General features: G+C 41.1%; 1 protein-coding gene across 6 annotated transcripts in view; it reads right to left on the bottom strand.

Annotated features, from left to right (window-relative positions):
- vps13b (vacuolar protein sorting 13 homolog B) overlaps window positions 1-16994 on the bottom strand; it is a 396480-nt gene that overhangs the window by 27008 nt on the left and 352478 nt on the right. For all 6 annotated transcript variants that reach the window (XM_084725927.1, XM_084725925.1, XM_084725926.1 and 3 more), the window contains 5 exons: window positions 15392-15547; window positions 10707-10973; window positions 7232-7315; window positions 6067-6242; window positions 2593-2760 (listed from right to left, as the gene is read on the bottom strand). In XM_084725927.1, coding sequence (XP_084582053.1) covers window positions 2593-2760; window positions 6067-6242; window positions 7232-7315; window positions 10707-10973; window positions 15392-15547 — 851 coding nt within the window. The remainder of the gene's footprint in view (window positions 1-2592; window positions 2761-6066; window positions 6243-7231; window positions 7316-10706; window positions 10974-15391; window positions 15548-16994) is intronic.

The following is a 16994-nucleotide window of genomic DNA, read 5'->3' on the forward strand; positions in this document are numbered from 1 at the left end:
ATAGTTTTTCTTTACCTTTTAGCGGTGTTTGCATGTGTATATGTGGTTAAATAAGGACATTGACCTCGAGGCTGAGGGCAGCAAATTGCAGGTCTCATAAATCACATTACAGAGCTCACAAAAAGGTAATTGAAAGAAATGTGCTCAGCAGCTTCTGTCAAAACCCGCCAACTCTGGAGCTGAGGGTTTTAGAAGTGTGTATTTTGAGAAGCACGCTGCTGTGAACACACACGCATGCACATACACACACCCTGCAGCTTACCCTAACCCCAACCACTACAAGATGTTTGTTTAATGATTGTGGAGGTGCCTCTCTGCCATTAAAAATCCAACAGAGAAAGAAAAATAACATTTACCACTTTCAACTTCCTCTGCCCCTTTAAAGACACAATATTTACACACTCCCTGCCAGGGAGTTCAGTTGGTTTGGTTTCTCCGCTGTGCCAGGGAGACTGAACCCTCCTTCCAAACAGCAAACTGTATCACTGTTATCAACATGAAGAAAAAATATACAAATTAAACTGTGGCTTCCACTTGCTATCCAAGTTCTGAGTGTGTTTAGAGATAGAAATCAGTGCTATTAATCCTCTGACACTTTTTTAAAACTTCTCTTACCATTTTTCCCTCATGCTCCTGAATGTAAAATAGCAGATTTCTGTCTTTCAGACAAACTGCCACTCTGCATTATGGGAAATGTGTTGCGGCCTTGGGCTTTTGTCTCACAGGGAAGAGAGGCCTGACTGACAGAGAAACCCAACACCAAACCGCCAGATAGGAGCTCACCACTGAAACACAGTGTGTATGACATTTAAAGGTGAGCGATGTGTATGGTGGTGTGCATATGTTACAGTGTTATGAGTGTGTGTACACATGTGCAGGGTAACTGTGTGTGTGTGTGTGTGTGTGTGTGTGTTTGTGGATGTATAGAGAGCAGAGAGACCCTGGCGACCACAGGCAGACATATGGCTCACATGTCCAGCAGATCCCCATGGGGACTCTTTGTAACGGAGCCTGTGGGAGAGCATGTGGCTACGTCTTTTACCGCTGCTATCAAGATGTGATTGCTTTGTGACAAAAGATGATTCCCAGAGTGACATTTGTGGACAGACTCACATATGTGTGCTGCCCCTATGGTATACATAAACTTATGCATGGGCCACATACACATATATAGTGTATAAACACACACTGAACGCTTTAAAGCCAAGCGTGCCAAGTTTTAACTGGATGCAAGGCCCTGTGACTTGTGTGAGAAAGTTGGACTGTGACAGAGTGACAGCCTAAATCTCCGGTCTGTGGGGAAGGCAGTGGGATCTCCTGCTAATGTCTGATGCATGGCTCTGCATTGTCTTTGCAGTTAACTCTTTTATTATGTGAACAAAGAGTCAGCAGCAAAGAGAAGCCTCCCTCATTAAAGGGCTGGCTTGCACAACTTTGTGCTTTGAGGAGGCCTACTATTAGAAGAAACACTCTGGTGGGTCTCTATGAAATTTGTGTTATGAAATGTAAACAGCCAGATTTAATGCTCGCCACAGAAGTGCTATAATAAAATGAAAAGTGGAAAAGAATTCTACATGTTGACTTACTACAAAGGATCATGAGGTGTCATGGAGCCTTGATGTTGTGAGTGTGAATCTGGCTCACAACTTGCATTATATGTCATTATTTGGGCCGCAGTAGCTCATCCTGTAGGGGCTTGAATTAGGAACCATAGGGTGGTCGGTTCACAGTACAGAGTGTGGACTGGGGAGGTACCAGCTCACTTTCTTCAATAGCTTCATTTTCTTTGACCAAACCAACCAATCCCCTAATGGCTCGCATAGCTATATGGCAGTCCTGCATGTGTATGAATACATTAACACTGCAGGCCTTAGTGCTCAATTTTGATTTATTGCTCAAATATGATTTATTTTTTTTGTTTGGCTGCTTGGCACATTATGGTTTTAAAATTCGTCAATATCAGATTCCAGTATGAACTGGTCACAGTCCTGAACTGACCCACATGTGCAAAAAACAATAACAAAGATATCGCACCCAGCACACAGTTTCATTTCTAAGTTGATGTGCAGTGGAATCCAGCAAATTTGTGAGTAGCTAACTAAGATGAGGAGAACTGAGCCAAATTTTTAATTATGGCTTTTTGGAAGGCAGTGGCTGCTCTAGTGAGTGGATGCAGAGTCAGAGCCAGGGGTGGTGGGGCGGTGACATGAATTGTTTTCACAGAAACCACATCTGTGTGCCATGTCTGTACTTTGGGCCTGTGTATGTAAACTGTATAGTGAAGTGAAAAACTGAATTTTCCAATTAAGGATTCTTATGTCTTATTTCTTGATCCTGCCTTGCTTCACCTTGTTTATTCTACCCAGGCACTTGTAAGTGCAGATGGACTGCTTGAGGTTTTGTTTAAAAAACAGGATCAACACTAATAACCAAAGTAAAGCACAAAAAAGTTTACAATTTTTACTCACTGCATTGCTGTTTACCTTTATAGACATGTGAACATCTGTTGCACAACTTCCAATTTGCTTTAGTTACAAAGACACAATCTCACTAATGCAGGGCACTGAACAGTCAACAACTAATGTGGAGCACCTGTCACTATCTTTGGTGACATAGGGCCATGGTGGTTCCGTGGAGGTCTTCGGACCATAAAAGTCAGCCAGGATGTGTTCCAGGCTGTCCTCATTTCCAGCCTTCAAAATCTGTTTGATAAGACTGGTGGAGATTGGCACAGCACAGTGGGAAGCATCTTCATCCTCCCTGAAAGGCAAAGCACAAACACAGAAATATTAAAGATTTCTTTAACAAGACAAGACATACCAAGACTGAGAGTGATGCATGTGTTTGTTGTCTTTGTGGGAAAATTTAGCCAATGTTAATTTGAAATAGATACCTCAGAGAACATGTATATTGTCAGTGATTCTCAAACATATCCAGCTATCTTTGCCCAACAATCTTCAGCTCCTCCTGCCAAGCAGGCAGTGTACCAGCTGATTTCACTTATCTTGATTATCTCCCCCTCTGTGGTGATAAGTGATTGCTTGAAATGAAAACCTACATACCCGTGGGTTCATAAAGGCACACGGTTGTGAACCACTGCTGTATATTTTGTCAGCAAATCTGGCTTGGAAGCATGTTTACCTATTATATGCCAGAAACAATTCAAAGTTATTTTTTACTTCTCTATAGAACAAGACATCTCTTGACAGCAGCTGACTATTCCCATTGTTCTGTTCAGAAAAATTAAAGTGACCTCCAGCTAAACTCCACTTTTACCCTGAAACCTCGAAGTGGGTTGAATCTGCCTTTTGTTTTGGATTTTTCTTCCTGACATGCAGTCTTGCCTTACAAATACTAATTCACAAAGATCATAGAAAAAGCTAAACGGCAGTAAATAATCCTATTGGATACCTCAGCTCCAGACACTGGTCAATTATGGCTTTGCAACAAGAAGAAAAAAGAACTAAATCCAAACACTGTAATAGCTTCTTCTCCTTCTCTGGGCAGCATCCAGTTCCACTTGGCTAAAGCAAAGCAGCCCCCTTACCCCCGAGCAGCAGTTTATTAATAGAGCTCATTGTGCTATAAAAGGAACACAGGGGCTATTGCTTATGGATCTGGGGCAAGACAGAGGAGAGGGACAAGGTGTTGACAGGAAGCTTTTCATCCAGAGCAGTTCCTGAGGGGGGAAACTGGAAGAGGCTTCTGATTGTAACCCTCAGTTTTCTAATGTGGTGGCCAATATGAGGAGAGCAGGACATAACAGTTCTGGTTAAGACTGTGTCTGTGTCTCTTGTGTCGCAGACCGCAGTTCTGCTCTCTACCTCGTCCATTAGAGCCCACAACTATGTGTAATTACAGGAAGGAAAGACGAGCTGTTGACCAGCGAACATTCAAGATTGGATCCGTCCTAGAGGATTGGGGTTGGGGGGCTTGTGTGTGCGCAAAGGTACGTTTACAATTGTGGCTTGTAGTGTGTGTGTTTGTGAGGATGGAGAGGGATGGATTGAGTTGGGGGGGGACAAGCAAGGCGGGTATGTAAGTTTGTGTGGTGAGGGGCGGTTGAGGCAGGGGGACGGATCGTAAACACAAGGAGCATTGTGGTTGCAGCACAGAAAGACAAGACACTTGGTTGTTTCTGTGCTCACTTTTTGCTCATATGAAAAGGATTTATCTACAACAACAGGGGCCAAATATATTCCCAGTCACTGTATGGCCACTGTGGTTCCTTTATGGCAGCTGAAATCAAAACAAACTTTGTGACCAGATATCTAAACACACAACGGTTACTGCAAAAGATTCTCTTAGGGGGAGTCAATTACACTCAACGTTTACTCTGTTTATTCAGATCACCACTAGTTGCTACCAAAGGGGTGACTTTTCTTCCATGGATTCACATAAAACAACACAGATTACAGATGTACAGATAACAAATACAGTAGGAACAACAACAATACATGTGGTAGTTATTTCCCCTGGGGCCACCCATGATGAAAAATAAACACTCATGTTACTGAAAGAAACTCTGGACTGAAGAATCTGTCATTTATATGTGGTGACAGGACACATGAGGCACCATGGTGATGTTATTAAATGATATACCCTACAGATGAATTACAGATATATTTCTTTTGTGATTCTTTTAAATTCTGATGCAACTAAACATTTTGACAGTTGATCCAGCTTAGTGGATGATAAACTGTATGAAGAGCTGTCTCTTACAAGAGGACATGGACAATATGAGAAAGTGTGAACACACACTGACAAACTGGGACAAAGAAACAGGCGTAGTAGTGATGTATGTGACAGGCTCTGCCCATGATGAAGTGGCAAGTGTCACACTTACACTGGCAAATGGCTAACCAAGACAATGACAGACTCAGACCACACACAGATACAAGGACACATGTGCACATATGCTCCTCGTCCACCCCCGCAAACATGTGTGCATACACACATACAATCCTCTCCGCACACACAGACAAATACAGAGCTGATATGGGGCCAAAAACCTGCTCTCTGTTAGGGCCCGTATCTAAATGAGGTGTAATTATGGTCCAACCTGACATATTGGAATTGGAGCCATGTCTCAGCTGCTGCCAAGCTGGCTTCCTGTTCCCTTCAAATGGGCCTGGATTCCCCTGGATCATGTCTTCATGTTGGCTCACAGAAACCAGAATGTGGTGTGAGAGAATCTTAAGTAAGTGTCTCTCCATCTTTGCTAGACTGAGGTATAAAACGATCCATTACAGAAGACCAGAGTGAGACTCCTTTCCTTTAAAGCAGTATGAGCTGGTTGCTGATGATATAATATAACACTGGACTATAAGAAATAATTTGTCCAATGGAGCTGCCCTGCTGATGGGCAAGTTATGAGCAGATGGTAAAGATGGAAACAGAAGACAGAAGGAATGTGTAGAAAAGTATTGTGGATCATGTAGATACGTATTTGTTTTTAGAAATTTTTGATCTACCTTGCATAACTTGTAGTAATTGTAGATTTTAGGCAATCCTTTGTACTAGATAATGGGTTCTCAAAGTGGGCAGCCACAGGCCAAAGGCAGCCCTCAGAAACATTTTGTGCAGCCTCCAAACATGACATGAAATGCTGCATTATATTTTTATCATTCCATTTCAATTTAAGAAAACACTGGACTACTTTGCCACACTGGTTGCATGGTTACTGGTGGCGTCTCACAAGTGTTGCAGAAATTACGCTCTGTCATCAAGGCTAGTGTGGTATTTTGGTGGACAACTTGGCAGTTTAATGTGGAGGTGAAATAGAAAAGCCACCATGTGAAAAATGTTCTATGTTGAGGAGAAAAGGTGTTGAGGTTCCAGGAAAAGTGGATCAATTCTTACTTCGTCAGACCTCGGGGGACAGATAAACACATCTGCTTTATCTGCTAACTATTGAATTTGATGCTAAGGTTTTCCTGTGCAGCCTTCAATCATATGCTGGCTCCCTAAATTGACACGCAGTCATCAAAACTTTGAGAACCCCTGTACTAGATGGTCTTAATGTATCAAGGCTAAAATCATGGGATTATGTTCTTTTTTTTTTACCTGGCCTGGAAAGTGAGATGGTGGGTGAGGTCGGCCTCAGTGTTTAACAGGGGCTCCTGGTGGCCCTGTCCATGTATCAGCTGGCTCTCTCTCAGTCCTAGACTCCTCTTCTCTATGTGCAAGATTACTGGATCTGGCAAGTGGCTCCTCATGACAAACAGTGGACTGAAAACCACCTGAAACAGGAAATTCACACAGAGAAACATCAGTGACATACTGAAGAGATTCTGAAACTGACTACACAGAATTAAACTGGCATGGATATTTATGACTGAATGAATGGCATGATGATCTTATGTGTTCAATAACTGAGTGGCCAAGAATCCTATTAAGTCTGTTTTCTAATTTTGGACTAATAAATTAATTCCAGCTAACTAATCAAGATACAATTGGTTGAGGATATAGCAGCAAATGACATAACAACAGTACAGATCAATCATGTAAACAAACAATCAAACCAGGCTAGTCTGTGATCATTTTATATCAAATTATAGCAAAGAAGTTAAAAGAAATAACACATCTACTGTGTTTTTTATGAATATGGGTATGTGATGCATACTAGGGCTGGGTCATAAAGCTGAAAAATTTATCATGATGAAATGTTTCAATTCAGTTGATATAAAATAAATAAGACCAAGAGAAACAAAAGGTGGAATTTATTTTTGAATTGAATGACTTCATTTAACAAGACACACAGATCATAGACTTAAAAGACAAAACACCAAACTGCTGACAGGTTCTTTTTTTTTTTTTTTAAATCAACAATCATCACTGTCTGCAATAATTTGCTTACTTTACACTGTTTCTGTTGTTGTGTCAATGGTGCAACTGAAGCATGTCACCTGTAGCACACTCCATTATTAAGGCATATGATAGGCTGTTCATGAATCTGAGTGGATTTGTTATGTGGTTTCATGGTGGTTTGCATTTAAATGAAACTACCGAAACATTTTTTTAACATGTTTCTTGTTGTTACTGATTAAGTATGTATTGCGAATTCATATCAGTACTGTTTTATTGCCCAGGCCTAGTAATAATCAATAGCATATTGCTCTCATCACCTGTCAAGAGCGAAGAAACCGATGTGATATAGTGACAACAGATAAAGAAAAAAAAAAAAAAACTTTGGGTCACAACATTTTGCATGTGTGCACATGATACTCACCACTCTCTGCTGCATGTGAGAGTCAGGCTCAATTGTGATAAGAGTACACCACACATAGAGTAAAGATCCACTGGAGCAAGGCACCTACAAGAGACAAAACGGCGTTATTGATCGTCTCATTGCTAATAAATCCAACAAAACAAAAAATATTTATACACAACTTTAACTGCTTTTGTAGAAAGTGGTATTTTCTGTATGTCTCACATTTATTCATTATTGTGAAGGGTTAACAAGAAAAGGATTAATCAAAGACACCCAAGGGCAGCTTGTTTGTGTTTATTTGTGGTTAGGATATAAAATATGGATATGTGATGGCTTACATGCCTTTGTTGCCTCTCACTCACTGACAGAATGTTTATTGCCTCCATCAGTAACGCATTATCATGTTTTGTCCCCAAAACTTTGTTTCTTGGCTTCTTTCAGTAGTTAAAAAGTTAAGTCTCCCTTAAGCCCTGCAACACAATATCATGGCTGAGGCGACTGACAACTGTTAGTGCCAGATAATGGGCCATTACAGGCAGTTAAATCTTAGCAAGATTTAAAGGCTGAGAATGTGCCCACCGAAGGCTGAGCGCTCTTAATGTGTCACTGGTGTTTGTCCCATTTACTCCTCACTCCTCATTAAAGCCTCGTGATGCCAAGGCACATTACAAGTGGTCTAGTTTATGACAAACCGGGGACTTCATTTACTGGTGGGGACAGCAGAGTGGAGCAAAGAGACAAAGCAGACATTCACTTTTAATATTGCCGGCCTTGCAAAACAGCCTTGTTAGGACGAGGGAGTGAAACTTTGGTAAACAGATACTCCATATGCTTGATCCACCAAAAACACACACCGCTGGGTCAAGATGACCTTCTGCACTTTGTAAAAAGTAAATGACAAGGGCAAAAAAAAAGATGTTAAAAATAAGAGTTAGGGAGGAGGAAGGTGAAATATGAGGAAGAGGAGTAACTTCAGATGGATAACTGACACAGATAATCAGGAGACAGATGAGAAAAGAGACAGACTTCGACAGGGGAGAGAGTTAGAGGCTGGAACAGGTGGACAAGCTGAATACCAAAGGATGAAGTAAATAAAGAAGAGGAGTTAACAACTGCAAGATAGATGAGTGAGCCAGTGTGTGGGCGAAAGAGTAAAAGAAAGGGAGGAAAGGAGAGAGTGAAATAGCAGGAGACCGACAGAGATAGAGAGATCTAAGGACCCAGCTACTAGTCCAGGCAGCTCTCTCATTTGGAGCCAACCCTCCATATGTGTAATGAATGACTGATCTGAGCAGAGGAGATAACAGTGGAGGTTGGAGTGGAGTCAGAGATGTTCAGACTCACACACAGAAGCTGAGAATGGCTAGCTGTTAACAGCATGGAGCTTATAGAAGAAGGACAACAAAGACAGAGGGACAGACGAGGACAGGGAGCAGGCAAAGTACAGGACAAGAACAAGAGCAGCAGGGATGGTGTGGAGGAGTGACTGTCTGGCACTAATCCAGCGGTGTGAAAGTGCCTTCAAAGCCTCTCCCTGTGCCCACATATCAGTTAGTGTTTCCTGTCCATGGTTAGTGTTGTTATGAGAGAGCATAAACTGTATTTTCTGCCTCTCAACATGGTTGGTTTATGGGGTTGGAGGGCCTTTGTAAGCCTATCTGAGGGGAAGATCTCAATCTTTTCCCTAACAGTGAGTAGCAGCGTGGAAGCTCTGCCACCGTGGCCACCCAGGAGAAGAGGATCCGGTCACAGTTGGTGGTCTAGTCACCAGCTCCAAACATGTGTGTGTGGATGGAGAGCCGTTTGGAAGCGGTGGTGTGTGCAATGTGTGCGTCTATCTGTGTCTGTCTGGCAAGCACATTCAGCAGCTTGGATTTGGACAAATCCATGTGCAATGGAGACACTACAGTCAGTGCTTTTCCATCTGCCTGCATCTGATATCCATATTAAACATGTCTTTTCAAAAATGACATTTCAAACAACTAATGTAGCCTACAACATTAAGACTATCACAGGCCAGCTTTGGTTTCCTGTCCAGCGTCAGCTTAAATAGTTTGGACTGTTTGAAGTGTGGTTGTATGAGGTATTTATCCATCATCAGAGTATTACCTGCAGAGACGGTGGTGGGACTCAGCACGTCCCCCATTTAGAGAAGCAGACAGGAGTACCAGCACAGAAGCTAAACAATGTACTGCTGTGGACAAGGTCAGCAGCAAAATGTAAAAATGTAAAAATCAATATCAGTTTGTTTAACTGTATGCTATATCTAGGATATTTTCACAGTTTACCTTTCCATCAGACTAGAGTTGTCACAATACCAGAATTGGTATCCAATACTAGTATTGTATCAAGAAAACAATGCTTAATACTTCTTTAGATGCCACTGCAAAAAGGAAAAATATATATTTCAGCAAAGTGCTGGTACAAGTGACTAAATACTGTCTGGTTTTGCTATGGGACAAGCCAAATTCAAGGCAGGACAAGGGTGAACTGAGGGTTTGAGCAAGCAATTTAACATTTTTTAAACATCTAAGGTACTTTCAACATTATAATTAACAGATATTGTATCATTTTAAATATGTAGTGTTTTAGAGATAACGGCTGTAGATGTGCCTGCCTTCTCTCCTTTATAATGGAACTAAATGGCACTCAGCTCGTGGTGCTCAAAACACCAAAAATTACATTTAAAAAATTCAAAACTAGTGTCTCTTTCCATAAATCTGAACCTGGTTACTCAAGATAATCCACACACATTGCTGAGAAGAAGTTTCATGTAGGAACTTCTTTCTTTCTGCAGTAGAATCTACTTTAGAATCAGAACTACTGTCTTTCTACCAGAAAGAAAGTAGTGTCTACATGAAACTGATGCTGCTTTTAGTCCCTCTGTAAAGGAGGGAATGCAGGCATTTCTACTGTCCATAACTCCCAAGCTCTGCAACTCACACCAAAAAATATAGATGGACAAAGAGCACTACAGGCCCAAGGAAAAACATGGATTTTTCAATTTGGGCTGAACTGTCCCTCTTAGTCAGACAGCCTTTTTCCGCCGTGAAACCACTGTTACATAAGCCAGGAGTTGCTGGTCTGCTGCTGCCTCTATCTGTTAGTTGGCTTGTGTAATTATGTGACTTTGGTGAATCTGAACTAACCCTTAAAAAACCCAATAATTTAAACACATTAACCAATCAAAGCAGCAGTGGACTAGTAACTTCCCTTTCCTATAAGTACAGTGTACACTCATACTGATATTGATATTTTAGGTGGCAAATATACATTTTGTTGCTGACCCTGTCCACAGACGTACCTTGCTTAACTTCCTACATCAGTACTCCTGCTGCTTCTCCAAACTTAAGGCATGTCGGCTGGCATCTATTGTAAGTAATACACTGGATAAGAACCTAATACAACCCCACTTAAAAAAATCCAAACTATCCCTTTAAAGGTCATGTTGTGACTCCACACTCTCAGTCCAAGCCTGTTTGCATTATCATACCTGTACAACAGAGCTGCTGCTGCCCTTGTCCCTCCTCTCCAGCTGCACGTCCTGGGACCAGTCTTCGTCTCCTCTGGCTCTCACACACAGTTCTGTCATCTCGGCGTCCTCCAGCACATAGGATGGCAACTTGGCCCCTGCCTCCAGGCAGTCACAGTGCTCCCTGACCACTGTTTGACTGTCAGGCCCCACATAGTGCTGCACCACCCTCAGTTCAATGTCCTGTGTCAGGTAGCTACACATCACCTGCCGCCCACAGATTATTACCTAGAGAGAAGAAGATTACATGCCATAACACAGATAAAATGGCCATAATTAGAAATAAAATAATTCATCTACAGTACTGTAGGAGGCAACAGACACTGAGCCTTGAACACAGAGATGCCTAGGAAAGAGACAGAAATTCAGCATACTCTAACGCCCACCACAAGTCTCTTAAGATCTGGGGACCCTTTATTAACCATTAGGAGGGAAAGGTGTCATACTGGGAACTAATGGAATTGGATTGTACTGTGCTGTGCTTTATTGCACTGTATTCTATTGTGCTTTGATCAGCCAGCTTTAATTTTTTCCTGGCCTTCGTTTTAGGCCTTCCTCAACCTCACTTGGCTTTAGTAGCATGCTTCTGACTCTCACACACTGGATATTTCAGACATGCATATGTGCACATTTCCAGTGCCCTAGCAATCTGTTTTATTTTGTTCTACTTTGTCCATTTCTCCATTTTTATTCTCTGTGTTGTGGGCTAAAGAAAAAAAAAAAAATCATAAATTAAATATCCGAAAGAAAAAAAAAATCCAGAAACCTTCACTTTTTAGTCAGGAAATGTTCAGAAAAATTGCTGAGGGTGCAGTGGTTCAGACACTGCTTGACAAGCACTTTGCATTACTAACATAATACAACAGAACACTACAGGTTGTGGAACAAACTAGATATTCCTTTACATTAAAATCAAATAATAAAAACAACAACTAATTTAAAGCTATGACAGAGAAAGTCCACAAATTTCAAATCTTCACTGAAAGGTCACTGGTGTTTGGAAATGCCTCACACCTTCAATCACTATCAATCAGTTAACATCTAATTCAACTTTTAACTGTTACTAGAAATGATTCCCAGGGCCTGATGCCTCTACAGCTTCAAAGTTGTTGTCAGTTTTTGGCAGAGGGATCACTCCGTATACAGTATGCACACACGAGAGCACACATGCACATACACTACTTCTCCTTTAGTCTTACAGTACGTCTGTGCTAGTGATATACATATGATTTGTACTCGTGTGACATATGCTATTTGAATATTTATGGACAACGATGCACAAATGGACACATACACACAGAGCCAAGCCACAGCCACCAGGGAGCTCTCATCTGGGAATGACACATCTAATTGTGCTCAGAATTGATTGCTTTCACCACTCTGTGTATGTGTTTATGTCTCTACATATGTGTGCATGGCTGTGTGTGCTCTGCAGGTTGTGGCACTGATAATGATCTTGGGGAGAAACATTTCGGCCCCTAATGAGGGAAATCTCTCATCAATCATTACTTCATATCCATTCAGAAACACACTCACGTCAGCAGCTCGCTGTAATGTACACACACACAGCACTATAACACACTTTTTATCCCTGACTGACAGAGAGAAAGTCAGTTTTAGAGAGAATTTCAAAGGTGTGAAGATTTGTTGCCTTTCTCTTTTTGAATACTGTATACTCTGTACCTTTAGGGTAACATAAGAAACTGGAGCACTAGGAGGAAACCCACTAAGGCATGTGGAGAACATGCAAACTGCACACAGAAAGGCCATGTCCAAAGTGGGATAATAATTCCAAACTTCTCAATTTAAACACTGCCAATTATTTAGAACATTACAAGCAACCAGGCAGCTTTAAAACAATACTAAATATAGAAATCTATTTTTTTAGAGAAACTCACCAAAGCTGAAATTCTGAATAATTTATTTATACTCCCTGCTGCCTATTCAAAGGTCAGAGGCAGCATGTCCCAGTAACTGAATTTGATTGCAACAAGTAACCAGCATTATGTTCAATTTTTCAGGTTTATAACAAACTAAATTTCATGAAAATCAGTTCAGAATCAAGCAAGTTAGTCGATTTTGCAGTGAAGTCTTTGTTTACCAGTAGACATTAAATGCTTCAGTATAGCAACCATCCATTCATATGGCTGAGATGCCGGCAAAGCTAATGAAATTTTTTAACCTTGTGTTGTGTCTAATTAAGTATATAATATATCAGGTATCGAAATCATCTGCAGAGACTCTAGTTCAAGATGAGATCAGTTTTCGAGCCATGCCAAAGGCCAAAATGTGGCCCCCAGACCAGGTATAAAACCGAACAGTCAATTAAATAGGTTTTTCAAAAGTTGTGAATCACTGCAGCCACAAGAGGTCCTTGAGCATACAGCCATAAATGTGCTCAAAAACATCAGCCAAAAAAAAGTTAGGCTGATGGGTCGAGTAGTACGCAAGATTAGCTGCGAACATGTTTAGTAGTTCCAGCCCCATCAGTCAGCCACTCACTCTCACACACGCACATGACCCATTACATGATTTATAATAAAAATAATCAACAGATTAACTGATCATGACAGTATTTGTCCGTAGCGCCCCTGATACCACTGCCTTCATGTGTTGTACCACAGGCATCAAAGTGTGCCCTGTGTGTGTGTGTAATTAGAGAATGCATGTGTGTGCAGATGTGTGTGTGTATGGCATTTATATGAGGGAGATTTATACGAGGGGGATTTTTTAACAGCAGTCCACATGAGGTGCCAATATGAATGATAAAGAGGCCGTCACAATAAAAGACTGTAGGGGAGCTAGACAGGGAGGGAGAGTACAGCAGTGTGTGACACTTCGAGGAAGAAACCCCCCCCCCCAAACAAAACACAAGATGAGGTATGCTCACGCAGGCGGGAGCCAACTTCCTCTGTAGTGGCAGCCGCTGTCCCACTCTGAGGCTTTGTGTTGTGAATTGGATGTGACCATTGCTCATACCCTATCATTGGATCCAATGGGAACAAGATGTAAGCAAAGTCTGGGACAGACGGAGGAAAGAATGTGAGGGGCCGAGTCTGTTTTGTCTGGAGGACGAGAGGGAGACATGTGCGACACTTGACACTGTTTACATAACAAAGTGTCACCGCTATAATGTGATGGCAATTCTGCATTTTCAGGAATACACTGACTCTTCCTTGTATAATGGAAAAATCCAAACATGATCCACCACCATTCTTGGTGTAAAACAGAAAACCCAATCGGTTTATGATTTGGTTTATGATTTCCTGTGATCTTCTGTGTGGATTGATGGGGCTCATTGTGTTTTTGGATGGTTTCTCATAAGTTTTTGTTTTAGTGCTATAAAACAGAATACGGTCTGTTGTTAGCCGAGCAATAACTAAATCATAACATATAAATGGAAAAAACAGGAGATTAAAAAGTGCTCATCCCAAAATGAGTGCTGGGAAAAAGGCCAGGCTTCCACAGTGACACACTGCAGCAGTCAACAGGCATAATGCAGCAAACAAGTTCCTGCTTTCTGTGTAGCCCTGAACCACTTACAAGGCTTTTTACAGATTAGCAGGACGATTATCTGCAGGATCCTTATATTCCTGGTTTTGCTGAAAACTCTGGTCCTTGTTTACTGCTGTGGTGTATTTGCACCACAAATCTTCACTTGTCAATTAAAAAGTGTTGCCAGTACTGTGAGTCTTCTGCCTGGGATCTTCTGTAAATGAAATCCAGGCTGGGTAATGTTCTTCATCATCTCTTCTTTAATTAAGCTTAAACTAACTACAAAGTTCTAGTTACAATTATTTTGATTAAAGTTGATGCTGCTGTAGTACATTTAAAAAGTATAACTTTATGGAACAACTGGCAGCTATGGTTTTAGGTGTGAGGACAGCAAGAAGCTTGAAGAGGTTAGCGTAGATACTGCAAGAGAATCAGTAATATCAAAACTGGAGTGTTTTTTCATTGAAAGAAGAGCAAAAAACAGCACTGAAGGCTTTTCTTCATGGAAAAGATCTTTTAGCTCTCTTCTCAAAAGGCTTCAACAAGAGTTTGATCTGACTGGTTGAAGTTAGCTCATACTAGATCTGACAGACAGATGGTTCATCCAATCACCTGCTAAGTGTTTTTTTCCCCAAAGTGCTTGCCCTTTTCCGAACAGTTTTGAATGACGACTTCCCAGACGGTTCTGTGTAAGAAACCATCTGGCATGTCAGGTTAGCTACAGTTGGAAACTTCTATAAAAATGACTTTTTTCTATATTTGCTGAAACTGTCAATATATCCTTACAGTAGTACATGAGACAATAATATGTAGAAAAAAATCCTAATTCCTTTGGCTCCTCCTAGCGCTCTTAATGGCATTCATAAGAATCTAGAATCTAGAATGTCTGTTTCCAACCCAAAACGATTGTCAGGACATGGTGACAGTTTCCACAAATAAGAAAATAGTTATTTTCTATAGACATTACCAAATGTAGCTTTATGATGAATACAAAATTTTGTCTATAATGATGTAAACAACATGTTTACAAAATGTTCTTTATGCTTATAGTTATGAGCTTTTGTGCGCTTTTAAATATGAAACAATAAAACAATGACAAGTTAAACCCAAAGAAACACCCCCACCCAAAACAAACAAAAACCTGACCGTACCTGTTTCTGGACACCATTTAGCTGCACCACCTTGATGATGAGTGACGCCGTGCGTCCTTTGTACTGAATAGTCCTCAGCAGAGTCCCTACATTGTCCACACTGAAGGCCTCTGACCATCGCCAGTTCCCCCATCCCTCGATGCAGATGTGCAGCAGCTGCCAGGATAGGATAGAGCAGAACACACAACAGAGACAGAAGACAGCAGACATCAGAGGTTACTCTTCTTGCCCTTTATTTATCCCCAAGCAAAAGGCAAGTAAACAACACGATTCTTTGTTTAGAAGATTTTGGTAGGGGGTAAAAGGGAGACAACAAAGTTCCTGTTTACTGGTGCTGAACAGGCCTGCTGCTGTTGGAAGTAGGAATGGAAGGTCGCACACAATAAACTGGCTGGTGGAAAACAGCTGATGTGGAAGCTCATTATGGCTGTGTGTGTGTGTATGTACTTGTGCGGTTGGATGTGAAAGGCTCTGTTCTCCACACGTCTAAATAAGAGGCAGATAGTTTGCCTTTTCAGCTTCATATCCATCATTTCAGTGTGGAGGACATCCATGTGTGTGGCTGGATGGAAACACACAGACTCAGGAGGACAGCAATAAACAGACGCTGTCCTATCTTTTGACATTCAAACAACTTGACAATGGTGACAATTTTCCGACCAACAATTTTCCACATAATTCCTTGTACTGTGGTCCACAGCACAGCAGCAGGGCTGAAATATGTAAAGAAGCATGATTTCTAAAATAACTATATCTGTATCTGCAGATGGGCGTCTCAGATGCTTTCTTCATTTCACAATATCACTGTGTGTAAAACAATGATTTAGTTTTAAAGGAGCAACATGCAGCAATTGTGCGCACAAAGATGAGTACAGCAGTCCAAATAGTGACTTGGGAGCCTTAAACTATATAAAACAAGCTGAAATCCTAATTAACATGAGTTGTTTCCCCCCACTCCCTCCTCCCCAGACTCAGGGAAAGCTCTGCAGGCTACAGGAGCTTCGCAGGAGTGCACAGGACATGCACAACATTGCAAATTGTCAATTCCAAGCAACGAAAACTCCTTCACTGCGAACTTATCAGCTGTTAATAACATGTTAATAAATGTAAAGCTAAGCCCAGTTTAACTGTTATAGACATCTACAGCTTCTACAAGATTAGTAATGATTTCTTCCCACCCATAAACAGACACTTGCTCATTCGGCAAACATTTAGCATTAATTTGAACTCTGATTATCATGAAACAGGCAAACAAAAACAGTTACTTCGGCCCAGAATAGAAATTTCAAAGAGGGAAACTGTGGCTGCAGTGTTCATGTCAGGGTAGTGAATATTGCAACTGAACTTGTTCCTTTGATCTTGACATATCATAGTCATTTTATGATTTATTACAGTAAATAATCCTCCTATCTACTTTAAATAAGGCGTGATAAAGTGTATATTGCTGCAGTGTTTGCCATATGTCCCTCCATCTGAATTAGGGCTGCACAATTAATTGAAATAGTAATATGGCCAGGTGCAACACCCAAATTGTAGGAGCTACAATTTCTTGATATGTAAGATGTGCTACAAAAGACCATAGGGTAGCTATTGTCATTATTAC

The sequence above is a fragment of the Lutjanus erythropterus genome, chromosome 9 (assembly GCF_056507025.1).
Source record: "Lutjanus erythropterus isolate fLutEry1 chromosome 9, fLutEry1.hap2, whole genome shotgun sequence".
In the NCBI taxonomy this organism is placed as follows: domain Eukaryota; kingdom Metazoa; phylum Chordata; class Actinopteri; order Lutjaniformes; family Lutjanidae; genus Lutjanus; species Lutjanus erythropterus.